At 37.5% G+C, this 17391-nt stretch overlaps 2 protein-coding genes across 4 annotated transcripts; both read right to left on the reverse strand.

The window, feature by feature from the left end:
* Nucleotides 1-18: 18 nt before the first annotated feature.
* LOC135776224 (protein regulator of cytokinesis 1) lies at nt 19-9495 on the reverse strand. Its single transcript, XM_065286777.1, has 14 exons — nt 9352-9495; nt 8327-8459; nt 6354-6476; nt 6015-6248; nt 5741-5911; nt 5356-5505; nt 5092-5242; nt 4813-4949; nt 3983-4078; nt 3601-3747; nt 3199-3294; nt 2999-3115; nt 550-648; nt 19-372 (listed from the first exon to the last, which is right to left on the reverse strand). The coding sequence occupies exons 1-14, from the start codon at nt 9366-9368 to the stop codon at nt 307-309; spliced, it is 1737 nt and encodes a 578-aa protein (XP_065142849.1). The 5' UTR covers nt 9369-9495; the 3' UTR covers nt 19-306.
* Nucleotides 9496-10025: 530 nt separating this feature from the next.
* Nucleotides 10026-16907, reverse strand: slc26a1 (solute carrier family 26 member 1). 3 transcript variants are annotated; one of them, XM_065286779.1, is made up of 3 exons: nt 16773-16907; nt 12020-12664; nt 10026-11935 (listed from the first exon to the last, which is right to left on the reverse strand). In XM_065286779.1, the coding sequence occupies exons 2-3, from the start codon at nt 12635-12637 to the stop codon at nt 10418-10420; spliced, it is 2136 nt and encodes a 711-aa protein (XP_065142851.1). In that variant the 5' UTR covers nt 12638-12664; nt 16773-16907; the 3' UTR covers nt 10026-10417. The 3 variants fall into 3 exon arrangements, with proteins under 3 accessions (XP_065142851.1, XP_065142852.1, XP_065142853.1); XM_065286780.1 differs by lacking the exon at nt 16773-16907 and adding an exon at nt 16643-16736; XM_065286781.1 differs by lacking the exon at nt 16773-16907 and adding an exon at nt 15389-15463.
* Between the last annotated feature and the right edge of the window lie 484 nt (nt 16908-17391).

Raw genomic sequence — 17391 nt, forward strand, 5'->3', positions numbered from 1 at the left:
TGTATACCATAGGAATCAAGGGTTTAAAATTTATTTAACTTTATTTAAAAAATGTCTAGCCTGTAAAGCCAAAAATATATAATTGGAAATGTATAAAAGGTTTTTTATTAAATATAAATACATAAAATAAAAGAAAGAAATCTAACCATCATAAAAAAGCATAAAAAGCTAATCTAGATAAAAGAAACATCCGAGAGAGGATCTTATCCAGCGCAGAGTTGACCCTGAAATTATTTTGACCTAAGCTTCTTAAAAAATATAAACATAACATAACATAAAAAGTAAACAGTTTTGTTGGCCTTCAGATCAGTGCATGTCTCTAACAGTTGAATTGAGAAATGCATCATAGCTGGCTTTCTTGGAGAGTTCACTCTATAAATGAAGAAACAGAAAGTAACTTAAGTCAATCAATCAATATTACGTCGCATAAGCTTTAAAATGTTAATGATATTGACTATCATGTGAATTAGTGGTCATAATGAGCATCCGCTTTAAGACTGATGCTCCATTTAAGTTCTAATAGATCCAGTGCTGAGTGATTGGGCTTACAGTAAAATCAGAGTAGGTCATAGCTACAGGGGTTTTTTCACTGTTGAACTCCTGCAGTGGGGCACGTTGCCCTGCGCTACACTCAGCAGTCTTATTCCTCTGTTGGGACAAACCAGAACATTAAAAAAATAATAATAAACTACTAAATTATATAGAATATCTAAGCAATAACTAACATTGTATAAGCTAAAAAATTAGGGCATTTTTGAGATTTAATTATTTTCCCAGTTTAGGATTAAATATTATGTATGACTGATCTACATGAATCCAGCATTTTTAAATTATCATCATAAAAATCCACAAAAAAAAAAAAATAAATATAGCTGCAAGCAGCAATGGCGGGCCCTCGCACGTTTTTTTACCGCTACACGATGCGTCCGAGAAAACGATGCACGGCGGGCAAGGGCATCAAGTGGGTAAACATCAGTGGGCTATTTAATGTTGTTACTGAGCCATTTGGGGACTGTAGGTAAAAGAAAAACCCCACATTTTAGACAAACGGGGGCGCTAGTGAGCCACTAAAGAGACACGCCTTTGTCTGACCTATTTGTCCACTCTGAACAGCCAACAACTCTGATGTTTGTGCCGACTTTTAGGTTAATCTAAGCACGCCAAGAGTCCTAAATATGCCTGAAATAAATGTAAAGTTTGGGGCGTTGCCATGGGAACAGCGTTCGAGATATCAAAAATCCCTTCGCAATTTATCATCTACTATGTCTCGGCATCATGTTGCCCGCTTTTGGTGTCAATCTCATTAATATTCTAGAAGGAGTATTTAAAAGAATATCGGCGTCAACTGAAAGGCTTAAATAAGCCTTTAAAATGAAAGTAAAGTTTGGCGCGTTGCCATGGGAACAGCGTTCGAGATATCAAAAATCCCTTCGCAATGTATCATCTACAATGTCTCGGCATCATGTTGACCACTTCTGGTGTCAATCTCATGAATATTCTAGAAGGAGTATTTAAAAGAACATTGGCGTTAACTTAAAGGCTTAAATAAGCCTTTAAAATGAAAGTAAAGTTTGACCCGTTGCCATGGGAACAGCATTTGAGATATCAAAAATCCCTTTGCAATTTATCATCTACAATGTCTCGGCATCATGTTGACCACTTCTGGTGTCAATCTCATGAATATTCTAGAAGGAGTATTTAAAAGAACATTGGTGTCAACTGAAAGGCTTAAATATGCCTTTAAAATGAAAGTAAAGTTTGACGCGTTGCCATGGGAACAGCGTTCGAGATATCAAAAATCCCTTCGCAATTTTTCATCTACAATGTCTTGGCATCATGTTGACCACTTCTGGTGTCAATCTCATGAAAATCCTAGGAGGAGTATTTAAAAGTTTCCTGCATGCAACAGAAAGGCTTAAATATGCCTTTAAAATGAAAGTAAAGTTTGACGCGTTGCCATGGGAACAGCGTTTGAGATATCAAAAATCCCTTCGCAATTTATCATCTACAATGTCTCGGCATCATGTTGACCACTTCTGGTGTCAATCTCATGAAAATCCTAGAAGGAGTATTTAAAAGAACATTGCATGGAACTGTCAAAAAAATCCAGCTTTGTGACTAACACACTTCCTGGCGCCTGGTGGTGGCGCTATACCCGGGAGTCACAATAGGCACATCGATGCGATCAGAATCTTCAGACGAACAAACACCCCGTGTGTCATCACAATAAGACATTTTTTGCCCTAGATATTAGACACTTCCTGTTTCTCTGATTTCGCCACAACTTTGTCGCCTCGCCATGGCAGAACCGTTCGAGATATCAAAAATCCCTTCGCAATTTAGCAAGTCCAATGTCTCGACATCATGTTCACCACGTTTGGTGTCAATCGCATGAATCCCCTGGGAGGAGTATATAAAAGTTCAACGCATGCATTTTTTAAACAATCCAAAATAGCCGACTTCCTGTTGGGCGGAGCTTAAATGTTAGAGGGCGAAAGTTGTTCGGGTCGATGAGGTCTATAAGCGTACCAAGTCTCGTACATGTGCGTACATTTTTGCCCGATCTGTGCATCAATGTTTTTTTTTGCATTACAGGGGGCGCTACAGAGCCCCTGTGCCACGCCCGTGTTCCAGCCTTTGGATTTCTGCGATGACGGACGACTCTGACGTCTGTGCCAATTTTCAAGAGTTTTCGAGTATGTTAAGGCCCCCAAAAAGTCCAAAAGTGTTAAAAAAAATAAAAAAAAAAAAAAAAAAAAAAATAATAATAAAAATAATAAATCCGAGCAAAAACAATAGGGCTTCGCACCTACGGTGCAGGCCATTCTGGCCTGCTCCTCGGTGCTCGAGCCCTAATAATGGGATGAATTTGACCTCTACTGCAAGTTTGCCACATCTTTGATTCTGGTTCTTGCACAGCAGTGACATCTAGTGTTAGTCAAAGGAACTTGTTCACATGGATTAAATCAATTTTGGCTGTACCAGATAGGAGTTTTACCTTGGTAGAGAGTGGTGGCCTTCCTGGCACAACCAGAAATGTGGACGAACTACTGGTGCTGCTGGCACTGCTGATAGCACTTGCAGTGGCACTGCGAGGAGCGAGCTGACTGGGTGTCTTACAGACAAAAAAAAGGTTTTTTAATCAGTTCATTGAAATGCTTGTTTCAAATTAAACAGTCTCAGTGAAACATTAAGTACCTTTTTAATTTTTTTAGGTGTTGGGGTGGAGGTGGTTATTGCAAGAGGTCTCTTTGTTGGAGTTTTAAACTGTGAGGTTTCTGCTTTCTTTGTCATCTGCAACAGGCAAATCATCAAGGTTAAATCCAGGAATTGATAAAGGAATGAGGTGTCCATAAATGTATCAAGACATAGGGGCGATTTCCCGGACAGGGATTCGTTTAAGCCAGGCCTTAGTTTAATTAGGAAATATAACTAGTTTTAACAAACATGCCTTCCTAAAACATCACTTGTGTGCATTTTGAGGCAAAACAAAGGATAGATTTTAAGATATGTCCGTAAGTTTTCATTTATTTTAGTCTAGGACTGTCTGAGAAACCACCCTTTTGGGTATAAACTAAATGCATATAAAATCAAATTAACCCGTTCGTTCTTCTCCTTGTCTTTCTGTAAACGATGCTCTTCCCATTGGCGAGATATATAATCCATGATTCTTTGCCCATGGACTAGGAAGAATGCACCCTTATTTTTTTCCCAGTCTTCCACACAACCTCTCAACTCTTCCTCCAGCTGTGTGTATAAATGCACAATTAGTTATACAATCGAATAAACAAAGCTCTTTTTAAACAAAATAACATTAAAAGAAAAAAATACCAAACTAATTTATTGTGCTTTCTGAGGCTTGATTCTCCTTTTGTGTCCTTTTTTCAGAACAACAGCATTGTATGTGTTTGGAATGGCATGATGGTAAATAAAAAAGGCAGAAATGTAGTTATGTAAACTATTCTCTTAATTAAAAATTTACCTTTGGAAGTAGTTTCTGCACTTTGGCTCTGTCTTTACTTTCTCTAAGCAAAGATCCTCCTCTGTTGCTAAATCGAGTTGGATCTGCGGCTTTCCTCTAGCAACAAAAACATAAAGACAATTACACATGTGAAAATGTTGTTATCAAGTCCTTCTGGATAAAAGCTCCAGTCAAATGCTTAAAGGGACACACCACATTTTTGGAAAATATGCTCACTTTCCAGCTCCCCCAGAGTTAAACATTTTATTTTTACCGCTTTGGAATCCATTCAGCTGATCTCAGAGTCTGGCGGTACCACTTTTAGCATAGCTTAGCATAATCCATTGAATCTGATTAGACCATTAGCATCACGTTAAAAATAACCAAAGAGTTTCGATATTTAAAACTTGACTCTTCTGTGGTTACATCGTGTACTAAGACGGGCGGAAAATAAAAGTCCCCTTGGTGTCTTTCAATAGCAGGGGACTATTTTGGGGCAGTGTGTAATATCATTGCCTAGAAAATCGCAACTTTTAATTGTCTGTCTATCTTAATACACAATATGACTACAGAAGATTCAAGTTTAAAATAGGAAAAATAAAATAGAAACTTTGGTTATTTTTGAGCGCGATGCTAAATGGTCTAATCAGATTCAATGAATTATGCTAAGCTATGCTAAAAATGCTACCGCCAGACCCGAAGATCAGCCACATGGATTCCAAAAGGTGAAAATAAAAATGTTTAACTCTAGGGGAGCTGGAAAATGAGCATATTTTCAAAAAAAGTTAAGTGTCCCTTTAAATATAAACCAGGCTTAAAGTAATCTCAGAGCCGCAGAGGCCCGTAAGAACCTCAAATTCTTGAAAGAGAGACCAATTTTTCTTCCACTTCTCCAGGTCCTCAAGTATTGTCTGTGCCGACTCATAAAAGGACTTCATTCTTAGCAGCTCAACATCGTGTAAAGCCAACAGCTCCTCTGTGTAATGATCTGTTCAACAGCAGAAATATATATATATATATATTTTTTTAAAGTTTTTTCATTTGCCTTTATTTGATAAATAGTCTGTAATAAGAGTCCCAATACAAACTATCAGCTCTGACAAATGTATTGGAACTTTTTTTGAACTTACCATCACAAAAGTGAACGTTGAACGGCTCTCTCTGTTCTGGGCCGAACATGCATTTGTCCCACAGAGCCACAAGCTCCTGTCGGACCTTATCGATCACCTCCTCCAGATGGGCCATCTGCATTTCCTTCAGCTGTTCCACTACTCCCCGCCACTGTGAGAGGAAATACACTCCATTAACATGCAGTGGTAAACACCAGGGAATGTTAAGATCAGTGAGGGTTCAGATTACATGATGTGACATCCTGTGAGTTAAATGACTCTCACCCGTCTGATATCATCAGATAAAGTGCTCATCGCATCCTCTCGGAATGCCTTGCCTTCCGGCTCCGGACAACTCAGGCGATACCACAGGCTCGTAGCTTGCTCTTTGAGTTTGTCTCTTGCTGAAATCAAGGATTCCTTTTTTATTTCAAGCTGTGGGGAATAAACAGTAATTACATTTTTGCTGCATTTTGGTTAAGTACATTTTTGCCTGGTTTCGCAGACAAGGCTTAAGCTTAATCCTATACGAAAATGCATGTTTGAGCTGTTTGAACTGAAAACAGCTTGCCCTGACATTTGCTTTTGTCTGTGAAACTATTATTTTAGCCCCCGTTTATACATCAATAAATTTGCGTTTGTTAGTAATTAACCATTTCAAGGGTATCACCTGACTGAGGAGCAGTTTGAGGGCTTTGATGTTGTCATTTGTGAGCAGAAAAATGTCAGAGTCGGGGCTGATCGAGTCTCTTTCCAGACTGCTGTCGGGTTCATGTCCCATCTCGTCCATCACACTCTTGATGTCTTTCCTGAGGCCAGAGAACACCTTCACTCTGCTCTCCTATAAACACAGAGAGAGTCTGGTCACACCACAAACCACAACGTCATCCAGCGATAAGGGGAACACCTTACAAAAACAGAAATGAGAAAATGTGACTGCATGCCTTTTCTTTGTTAAGCATCTCGACGTGCTGCTGAAGCTCCTGTAGCTGGGTTCGAGATGGCACACTTCCTGTTGGGATATAGTAGGGTGTGGCGCACAGTGTCACGCACAACTCCTCATCCTGTTTCATTAGATCATTCAGCTCTCTCATGCGTTCATTTTTCTCTTTCTGAAGAGTCTCGGCGCGGCAACGCAGGTTCTTCTCCATCTGCAGAATCGTGAGGCCTTCCTCCAGCTATTAAAGATTGCGGTATAACATTTGAAAATGTTTTGCCTTATTCTTTGTTGGTAAATAAAACATTTTATCTGTTAGACAACTGAGAACTGTTATAAAACTTACTTTGTATTGTTCTAATGACAGCTCCAAGCACAATGTATCTAATTGTTTTTGGAAGATTATGATATCGGTTTTGATGCGATGCCTTAAAGCCTCTTCCTCCGTGATCATGGAATGCAAAAGACCCTAGAAGAGCACAAATCATTTCAGACTTAAAGGGACACTTCACCCTAAAATGAAAAAATTAGCCCATATTTTACCCACCCTCAGACAAACAATAATATTACATTAAAGGGGACATTTCACAAAACTTTTTTGAGATGTCGAATAAATCTCTTGTGTCGCCAGAGTACATATGTAAAGCTCAAAATACCATATAGATAATTTATTAAAACATGTTAAAATTGCCACTTTGTAGATGTGAGCAAAAATTTGCAGTTTTGGGTGTGTCCTTTACAATGCAAATGAGCTGATCCCTGCACTAAATGGCAGTGCCGTGGTTGGATAGTGCAGATTAAGGGGGCAGTATTATCCCCTTCTGACATCACAGGGGGAGATAAATTTCAATGACCTATTTTTTCACATGCTTGCAGAGAATGGTTTACCAAAACTTAGTTACTGGGTTCATCTTTTTCACATTTTCTAGGTTGATAGAAGCACTGGGGACCCAAATTATAGCACTTAAACATGATGTCAGATTTTCATGATATGTCCCCTTTAAAAGTACAATGTGGGACTCTAGCGGCGAGATAAGGAATTGCAACCAACAGATCAGTCCAGATCTAAGATCATTTAAAAGTCCCACATTGCCTCTTTAAATAATATCCTACTCCTAATGGATAGTGTCCAATTTTTAACAGTTCCAAAAAGTGCATCCATCCATCAAAAACTAATCCAAACAGTTATTCAATATCTTCTTGAGGATCCCTCTCATAAACTTGCATACCACCATAGTAGAAGTCTGAATTATAATATTTCCTTACAAAAACCCATTGCTTCCCCTCAGAAGACATTAATAACTGTATGGATTAGTTTTTGATGGATGGATGCACTTGAGTTTAAAAAAAAAATGGGGCACTATCCAATGCTGAAAGTGCCAGGATATTATTTAATATAACTCTGAATGTGTTTTACTGAAAGAAGGAAGTCAAATGCACCTAGGATTGCTTGAGGGTGAGTAAAATATGGGCTGATTTTCATTTTAGGGTAAACTATTCCTTTAAATGTACTAGTCAACATTTGAAGTGGATCAAAAAAGTTAAGTCATTTTTTAAACGGCCCTCTTTCTTCTTTCTTTTAATTTTTATACAACAGTAGAATGAGAAACATGACAATTAAAACAGTACACAAAATTATATTTTAAAAAGTATACAATTATTAAAAATTCAACAAGCCAGAGATAATTAAATAAATTAATTAAATAAACAAAAAAGGGTGCCAGTTAACTAGCAATGTCATATTTGTTTTGTAATCTTATACGATCTGATTTTTTACTTTTACAATTCTTTAGCTAATACAATAATTCTTAATCTTATTTTTAAAATGAGAGACATTTGGTTTGGAGTCAGACCATTTACTTTATGAATAGGAAATTTCCCCAGTAAAATCAACTTTGAATAGGATATTCCCTTTCTTAATCAAGTGTTTGATTATTAACGTATATTAATATGTTCGATCCAGTTAGCTGTAAAACAATGCTCAATTTTTCATAATAAATCATTCAAATTCAAACCCAAAACATCTTTATATGTATATACAATGGGAAAATAAATGGAAAATGGTTTCCTTTTCACTTTGACAAAAACAAAGAGAGTAATCAATTTTCAATTTAAACCTTTCCAACACGTTTAACTGGGTATATCCTATGCATTATTATAAAAGAAAGTTCAAAGTTGTCCTAAGAGAAGAACGTGTATTGGTTAAAAAACACTTTCATAAAAGGTTTGATCCACTTCAAATGTTGACTACTAGTGTTTAAAGCCTGCAAGGTGGATGAGATTGTACTTTACAATATACATATGCATAAGGCAACTTACATCTATATGCTTTTTCACAGTTTGCATTCGCTCCACTCTCTGTTCTTCCATGATGCCGATGCTGTCCCATATATCCACCAGTCTGGCCATCGCATGATTGATGTCCGTTACAAGAGTGGATGCCATAGCCACACTGATTATACAAACACAAGACACACAATAAAATGAGATTCACTGGATAACCTTATTACACCTGACATCTGTGATAACTAGTGTGTCTCATTGCCACAGCTACAGGACATCTACGCAGAGCGGTGTGTGCAGAGAGCTTGTGGCATCCTGAAAGACTCCAATTTTATGGATTGTTTATATTGATGCAGTCAGGAAAGAGATACCGCAGAAAAAAACTTGAGCAACTCGAAATAGTTTTCTTTCTACAGCAGTAAGAAAGCAGTTTTATGATTTCTTTATGATTTTGTTTATGTTAAAAGCTATGGACGTGTGAAACACAATTTCGTTTCTATGCAACATAAAGAAATGACAAATAAAACATCTAGTCTAATTTAACTTAGTCGCCATCTTAAAACCTGTAAAGAGGCAACAGGCTAACGTAAAGTAGTTAGTTTGTTTACAGTAACATTAACGTTATCTGACTATTGATCAATGAGCACTGGCAAAACATGCCAAACAAAAAACATCTGGTTACAGCAATATATCATGCAATTATTACATCAATGAACATTGTTTTTAATTATTATCAAGCTACAAGCTACTTATGAACGTGTATTACTTATAAATAAGAAGTTACTACTAGGTTAGATCTTAAATGACATTCGGTGTAATGCACAATGCATTTAACGTTAGAGTCTTTACGTTAGCTTGTGAGTTCATATTCCCAGCCACAAGTCGGGGATGTTGTCTAAGTAAGATACAAAATGTAATGCATTGAACTAACAGAGGTTAAAAATTTTAAATAAATGTATTTTTCAGAAGTCTAGAAAGAAGCGCACTAAAGACACAGCCAAAATAAATGGCTTTTGTTGCGGTTTAATCTACATGCTCTTTAAATGCTGCACAAAACTCACCTTCGTCGACAAGACATCTTTGTACCGCGATTATCACGCCAATTCGTTGTTTAACTTAAAAATCTATCAAATATGAACGAAATAAAACTCGTCTCGCTCTACAGCTGACGACTCCGAGCGGTAAAAATTTGAATCTCCGATGACGTCTCTTCCCTCTTCCTCGCGTGCTGCAGCGTCGTGTGGCTGCACAGAGTGACACCACGCGTTCCGGAGCGGAATAACGTTATATCGCAGTCAGAGAGAAAAACATTTATTTGTGACAAAAGGCTTTGCGTTGTTTATTCTTTATTCCAGTTTATGCAATCATATATTTAAGGATGTTAGCGTTGTAGTATTTCTGTGCAAACTGACAGACAATGCCGCTGTGTAACTTTGGACTAAGATGAGCCACCAAAAGGTAAGCTGATTTAATTTCCTTATCAAACTTCAAAACATGATGGAGTATTTGTGGAGTATCTTCAATAAAAGAACGGTAAGTTGTAAGGCAACCTTTGCATAGTGTACGTTTCTGAGCAAAGCATCTATTTGTCAAGGTAATATAGGCTGTGTTGCATGTGTGTGAAGCATAAACAAATGATTCATATAAGATTAAAAATGAAATCCATCCCTGATGGTTTCTTTTATTTAGCCAAGATCATAAAACAATTTTTTTTAAATTATGTGAAATATACAATTAATAATAAAATCTCTATAAAAAATACCTCAGATATCGTTTCAGATTAATGGAATGTAATGCATCAGAATCACAGGGTATTTCACAGATCTGTCACAGTATTCTTATACTGTTGAAAGTCATGATAGTTGTCATTAAAAGTATACCAAATACAAATTATTACAAATATTAACTTTTTATCTTTTTAACATTTTTGTAAAATCTTTGTAAAAAAGCACATTTACACGAAAAGGCATTCTGAAAACAACCATGCCGAAAATTCACTTGAGACTCAAACAGGAGTAGACTTTTGATTTCATAAACCTGTTTAACACGAGAGCATTTTCCAGGTTAAATGTTTCAGGAAATGTTTGAACAGAAAATAGCTCTTTTGCTGATAAAACTGTGGACACATTACACAGAGGAGTCATTAACTGGTTGCGCCGTCCCGCTAGCAAAACAAACAGCACTATGGACGGTATGGAATGACAGTTTTTCCATATTTTGGTCTCCAGCCCCAAAGAACGAACCTCTCGATAAAGAATCTATTAATGTCGAGTTGCAACAAGCCAGAATTACATTCACACCAACACCCTTATAGTCTTTTAATACCGTTTTAAGGGTGTTCACTCCTGTTGTGTCTATAAATGAAATGGAGGAGCAGTCCAAGATGATAGTATGAAAATCCAACTCTTTTGAAATCAAATTTATAGTAACGTCTCCATTTGTTTGGTCCACACCGTTATTCTTTTTTGCTACCTTTTCCCTAGCTTTTTTCTCTAGTTTTCTTCTACGGTTCATTTCAACGAACGGGTCAAGATCAGTTGCTTTATATAATGACTTTAAAAAGTAGTCTTTGTTGGCGTAATACAAAGGAGCCTGAAATCGAAAGATCTTCACTTTGGGAACAGGTGAAAGATCCTCATATTCTGCCATGTCTTCATAGTCATTGGTTTGTTCAATTTGTCCAAGCAAAGCAATCTTAGGATTTTGAGTCTGCGCCACCACACAAATCATGGAGAAGAGCACACCAATCAGCAACCCAAGCTCCACACTGATCAGAGCAGTGGAGCACATGGTCACCATCCAGACAACCGTTTCGCTCTTGCTTGTGCGCCATTGCTTCGGGACGTCTAGAAATTTATGCAGGGCACCCCGCAGACTGACGATGATGATGCAGGCGAGGACGCATTTCTGCAGGGCGTAGAAAAATGGTGCGAAAAAGAGAAGAACAAGGAGAACCACTAAGGCACTCACTAGGCTGGAGATCTGAGTCTTGCAACCTGCCGAATCTTTCACCATAGTCTTGGCAAGAGCAGCGCTAGTAGTGAAAGAATGGAAAAAAGATGGAATTATGTTGCAGAACCCGATCGCTATCATCTCTTGGTTGGGTCTAACTGTGTATCCGTTCTTCTTGGCAAACATCTCAGACAGTGAAACTGTAAATGCAAAACTTATAACCGCTAATGGAATGGCATCCCAGGCTACCCTGGGCATCAGTTCAAAGCTAGGCACTTTTGGGGGGATGAAACCAGTTGGAATCTCACCTGAGATGCTTGAGCTATATTGCCCATTTAGATCTGCAAAGTGGGAAACTATAGTGGCAAGTGCAACTACCACCAGTTCTGTTGGGAGAGGAATCTTCAGACGGTCTTTGTACCGATCTTGGATCTCCTTTCCTCCGACTAGTATTATGATGCAAATGGCACTTGTTATCAAATCACAGAAGTTTGTATTGTGAATGTTCTTGAAGATGTTGATCCAGGTGACTACAACCGTGCCGTAACCTTGGTGGCGAGGGATCTTAAGGCCGAGCAAATACTTTGCCTGGACAGTAAGGATGGTGCAAGATGCACCAGTGGCAAAGCCATCAAGCATAGGAGCAGAGAGATAAACCGAGACGAAGCCCAATCTAAGCACAGCCATCAGAACCTAAAGAAATAAAACCAATTACTTTTAATAAAGCAACATTCATTGTTGTATTGTTATATAGATGTAAGAATTAAAAATGTGTACCTGGTAGATTCCAGCAAGAAAGGTTACAGCCGTAGCAATGCCGATGGCGTAGCATTCCTTTCCACATTCCATATTCAATACCATCATTTTCGGGTTGACAGTGGTGTTGCTTTCCCAAGTTTCATTTAACCTGACATCAAATGCGTTCTGCTTACTGTCTTCGTTTAGATCAAAGCCTGCTAGAAAGACCTCTCGATCCACAACTTGTCCAATCATCAGACTCATGAGGCTAAAGATACCCACAGATACATGTCTCGATGTTCCCATAAAAAAATATATGATGTTTGAAAAAAATGACGTGTACAAGCCGTAGATAGGTTCCAAGCCCGCCAGCAGGCAGTATGCAATGGCTTGTGGGATCAGTATGATGCCAATGATCAGCCCAGACATCAGATCTCCCCATATATAATCCTTTACCTTGTATTTTGGAAGCCATTGCACAACAGGGAAAAAGCCTGTTAGAGTGTTCTTCACTTTAGATGCCGAACACGAAAGGTTTCGCTGCAGTTTGGTCTTTATGATCTCAGCAGGTCTTCTCTTCGGATGTACTTTGCGCTTCAGAGGGCCTACAATCGTAGGCGTCAGGTCATCCATGGCTTCCGCTGATGAGGGAGCCATGTGATGATGGGATGTTTAGGACAGCTCCTGAAAAAGAGAAAAAAAAGAGCTGATAAAAGCTGTGTTTGATCAGTAAGTCTTTCAAAGGTCAAACAGTATGGCCGTTAAATAAGAGTGATTGATTAATCAAAGCGATTTAAGTCTTGCTTCCTCCAGTCAGTATTGGTAAGAGAAGTTGACACAATTATGTCAATGGTGATACACTTATCAGAGAGTTAGATTTGCTTAAAGTGCTCACAGCAACGCTTTACAATCATTGGCAAAGATTTTCACATATTTCTATTATCATTGCATGATAGTAGGGTGAAACTAGGAAGCAAAAGCTTGGAAACAAACACCTACTGATTTGTCAACCAACACTGTTATGAAGTTTATATGCCAATTGTTATTTTGTTATGTTTTGCATGATTGCATGTCTATGTATGTTAAGACCCCCTCGAAAACGAGATGTTACATCTCAAGGGATTAATCCTATTAATAAAATTTACATATATTGACAGGATTAAGTAAGGAATAATTGACGACGAGAATTATAACGTGGTCGGGTCATGATGTTACACCACAGGTGTGCATTATTTTCAAATAATTAAAAGGATAATTAAAAGTCAATTATTCCGCTTATACCATGGTTACCACAGAAATTGCTTTGGTGTTTATTTTAAGACATTTGAAAGGTCAGGTGTGCGTTTTACAGAAAAATAGAACAACACCCATGGATCAATTCTAAACCAATCAGCATTCAACAAGGCCTGTGGTATAATAAATGAAAAATGCACCAATATATTGGTATTGTCAAATTAAAGCACATTTTTGGACATTGGCAGTATGTGAACCCATTCTTTCAAAATTGTGTAAATAATTATTCATTTAAAACAAAGACAAAACAGTAAAGAGCAGAATCATCAGTATTTGCAGATATCATTCATATGAAGAGGTCAGATGCAAAACACTCTAAAGTGAGGGGTGTCAAACATGCGGCCCGCAGGCCAAATACGGCCCACAAAGGTGTCCAATCCGGCCCGCCTGATGATTTATACAGTTTTATTAAATATTAAATACATATTTAAAAAATCCTTTCAGGCGGCTGTCTAGTTCATTTTTAATATGAGGGTGTTTTCACATTTAGTTCATTTTAAAAGAACCAAACCCAGTTCACCCAGAAAGGGAACTAGCCGAATGTGACCTCAGTCCTTTTGGTGTTCACAATATAGTGGACTCAAAAGAGGACCCAGATCTTTTTCTGGTCCTCTTCAGAACTGAAGTGATCTCAGACCATTTCTTGTTCACAATACAAGTTCATAAGAACTCAGACTCCAGCTTTCTGTGTAGCAGTTGATTTTGACACAATATCAAAACGGCACGCGAAGCGGACCGGGACCTCATTGATTTCACATATCCAAAAGAAATCGAACCACAAAAGAACCCAGAAGCGAACCGTACTCAAACCACCTCCAGACGTGGTCTGAGTTCGGTTCACTTTTGGATCCTTTTAGGGGGGTCTGAGATCACTTGCTTTGTTCACATATACACCCTGAACTGCTCTGAGAGCGTTTGGAGGGCTCAAATGAACTAGGTGTGAAAACACCCTGAGAGACTTGCGGAAAGCAGCAAAACGTGGAACATAGACTTAACACGGTGCTCAAAAACTTGCCGTTTATGTTACCGCTCTGCTAAAGATCCACTAATTACGGTAATCCACTTCGTGTTTTCCCGCCCGCTCAGCAGCATCTCTGTGTCTACTCTCTGCCTGGAGAGCAAAGATGACAGTTTCCAAAGTTTCGTAAATTTGTTTATAGTAGGCTATGTACAGTATGAGTGTGACTTATGAAATGTAGTTTTCACAGAGCTGTGTGTTTCTCTAGTTTTCTTGCTAATGAATAAGTTTGTTTAGTTAATTTTAACACAATTATCAGCAAGCTAAGGTTTTAAAAAATTATTCGACCCTCACATCGTGGCGTTATTTACCATCCGGCCCTCAGCCTAAAATGAGTTTGACACCCCTGCTCTAAGTGCTTCTGGCGTTTTCTTGTAAATTAGCATTTTTTATCAGGCTTTTTTGTTTAGATTCAGTAATTTCCCTTGCATAGCAATGAAAAGTTTATAAGTGAGTAATTGAAATGCCTTTTTTCCCTAATTTATTAGTTTTATTAGTATTTAACAAAGTTCACTGCAAACCCTTTAAATACATGCAAAAAATCATTTTTTTCCCTTTTTTAAAGGCTCCAGTGTCCAGAATCTTTACTGTCCATTCTGAATAGATAGGCTCAAAATAAATAACAATAAATTAATTAAAGGCTAAAAATTTGGTCAGTATCCCAATATTTTGCAAACCTTCTTAAAAAAAACCTTTATTTGTTTCTTCATTTTATGCATTGTGGTGTTTGAAGTGAAAGGATTTGATCATACCGAGAGCATTCGGTAAATATCAAATTTTTGACACAGGTGGTGTTTAGCGGCTTTTGCATCTGAGCTCCTCATATGTAATATAATTTGATTGTTGCATAGAACGAAATGAAGAATATTTAGTCATTTTGATGTTTTATAAAAAAAAAAAAAGTAATTATGTCATTGGTTTGTATCCAACTTGGATTCACAAATTTATGAAATTACAAAGCGTAATATTAATACAATTGTGCAAAACTTTTTAAAACAATAAAAAAAATTTATTTTCGGTTAAGTGCATTGTGTGTCATAAATGTCCATAGGCTTGAAAAAGCTTAAGGTATGTAGAAAAGCATGCCCATCACTTACCTGAATAAGTCTTTCTTTTAAAAGTCACAAAAAAACAACCAGTCTGCACAAGATGCTTAAAATTTTACAATGCCTGCCACCAGCAAAACCCAAAAGCAGAATGAAAGTTTGTGCTGTAGTACTGTATACGAAAACCTTAAGGGAGCCCATCCACCCCCTACCCCCACCCACCTAACCACCAGTTGTTCTCATTGGCTGATAAATTAGAAGATGCAAGTTTTGTGTGTCTTTTGGGTTAAACATATGCTACTTTGTAATGGTTTGCGCATTGAGCAATTATGAGGCATCCTGGTAACAGCACCAAAGTAAATATTTTACTTGTTCTAATCACACAGAGCACAATATGTCTGTTAAATACATTTGAATAATGAAAATGGCAAAAACAAAGTCATCTATTGTAAATTAAATGAGTTTATAAAATTAACGTACTCATTTGAATTTGACACGTTTCAGCATGACTCAGTCAATGAATACAGGCTTTTATCATGAATGTTCTGGTTTTAGACATAGGTCCCTTGTGAGTGTCTGATGATAGTGGTTTGAATCCTGTCTAAATCTTTAATAACAGTATTGGTCAGATAATAAATAGGTACAGGTTATATTTGTGGTAGTTTCTGGTGTTACAGATACAGCATGCTTTGCCCCACGCTTTTATTATTTATCAATTAACGCATTACTATTATGTCAATAAATGTTGTCACAAAGGTCAGTTCAGACAGTCTGTTAGTTTATGCAATGACCTGTGATCCTCTATTGTCATCTGTTAGAATAATAACTCTGTATGTAGGAAAAATGTTGCCCTTTGTGCTTTATTTATTATACGTATGCACTTTGTCAAGTCTGACAGGTTGTATAGATCTCAAGTTATGAATTATGACTCATGGCTTGTAAGTGAGGCAAAACTGGATATATGATTCTTGACTAAATGAAAATGTCTCATGTAAAACATGCTTGTTGGCGTTTTGACCAGAACAAGTGTAAAAAGAGTGTCAGTTTAGATAACATGTGGTTAAATTTACATTTCATTTGAGAGGTGCTTTTATTCAAAATGACTAAAAATGAGAAACATCACATCAAAATTTCATCAGCGCAACCGTAACAGTCCACAATGCAAAGTTTACAGTATAAACAAAAATTAGTACACAAGCTAGGGCAGAAATGAATTATTGTATATAGTATAGTAAATGGTTTTCATCACAGATTAAAATATATTCTTATAAAATAAATTGTAATAATTATATAAATGTGCATTACCTTTTTGTTGCTTTTCTACATTTCCTATGTTCTCGTGCTACTATGTGTTGTAATTAAACCTAATCTACAGTAAGACCTCCCCCATATAGTCAGTGAGGAAGAATATATTGGGACAGAAACAGTGACTCACCCTTAGCATAGGAGCGAATGATGAGAATGGAGGACACATTTGCCATGCCTGTACTGTTAAATTTCCCAATGAGCGGTAGCTGGTTAGCTATTCTGACAGAGGCAAAGGATTGTGGGTAAAGATATTGCTTTGTTGCTTAACGCTCAGTAACCAATCATAGACAGATCAAGATAAAGGAAGAGAGCGAGAGGGAGGGGCTATGGGCTGCTGAGCTGATCACCATAGAAACACTGCCACCCTCTGTCACAGACTAGAATTTCTTAACATGCGTATATGGATTGATGAATGCATGTGAAGATAATGAATGTGATGAATCTGAGCCACTGTGTAAGACGCCCAAGACATGGACAATTGAATCCATTATGTTTCTTGTATTAATTTCTTTGCCCTGCTGAACACAAAGGAAGATTTTTGTAATCAAGCAGGAGCACTGAAGCACCATTGACGTCCATAGTAAGAAAAATACTATAGAAGTCAATGGTGCTCAAAAACGGGGTGGGTATAAACATTGCTGAAAATATCTTCCTTTGTGTTCAGCAGAGCAAAGAAATGTATACAGGTTTGAAACAACTGAGGGCAAGTAAATGATGACCGAATTGTTGGGTGAACTATCCCTTTA

This window comes from Paramisgurnus dabryanus, chromosome 18 (genome assembly GCF_030506205.2).
Source record: "Paramisgurnus dabryanus chromosome 18, PD_genome_1.1, whole genome shotgun sequence".
NCBI lineage: Eukaryota > Metazoa > Chordata > Actinopteri > Cypriniformes > Cobitidae > Paramisgurnus > Paramisgurnus dabryanus.

Coding starts and splice junctions, on each gene's coding strand:
- LOC135776224 (XM_065286777.1), bottom strand. Junction 6,477..8,326: donor CTGTGAAAAAGCATATAGAT/GTAAGTTGCCTT, acceptor GTGCTCTTCTAG/GGTCTTTTGCATTCCATGAT. Junction 649..2,998: donor GGCCACCACTCTCTACCAAG/GTAAAACTCCTA, acceptor TTGTCCCAACAG/AGGAATAAGACTGCTGAGTG.
- slc26a1 (XM_065286779.1), bottom strand. CDS start 12,637: ATGGCTCCCTCATCAGCGGAAGCCATGGATGACCTGACGCCTACGATT. Junction 11,936..12,019: donor TTCTTGCTGGAATCTACCAG/GTACACATTTTT, acceptor TTATTTCTTTAG/GTTCTGATGGCTGTGCTTAG.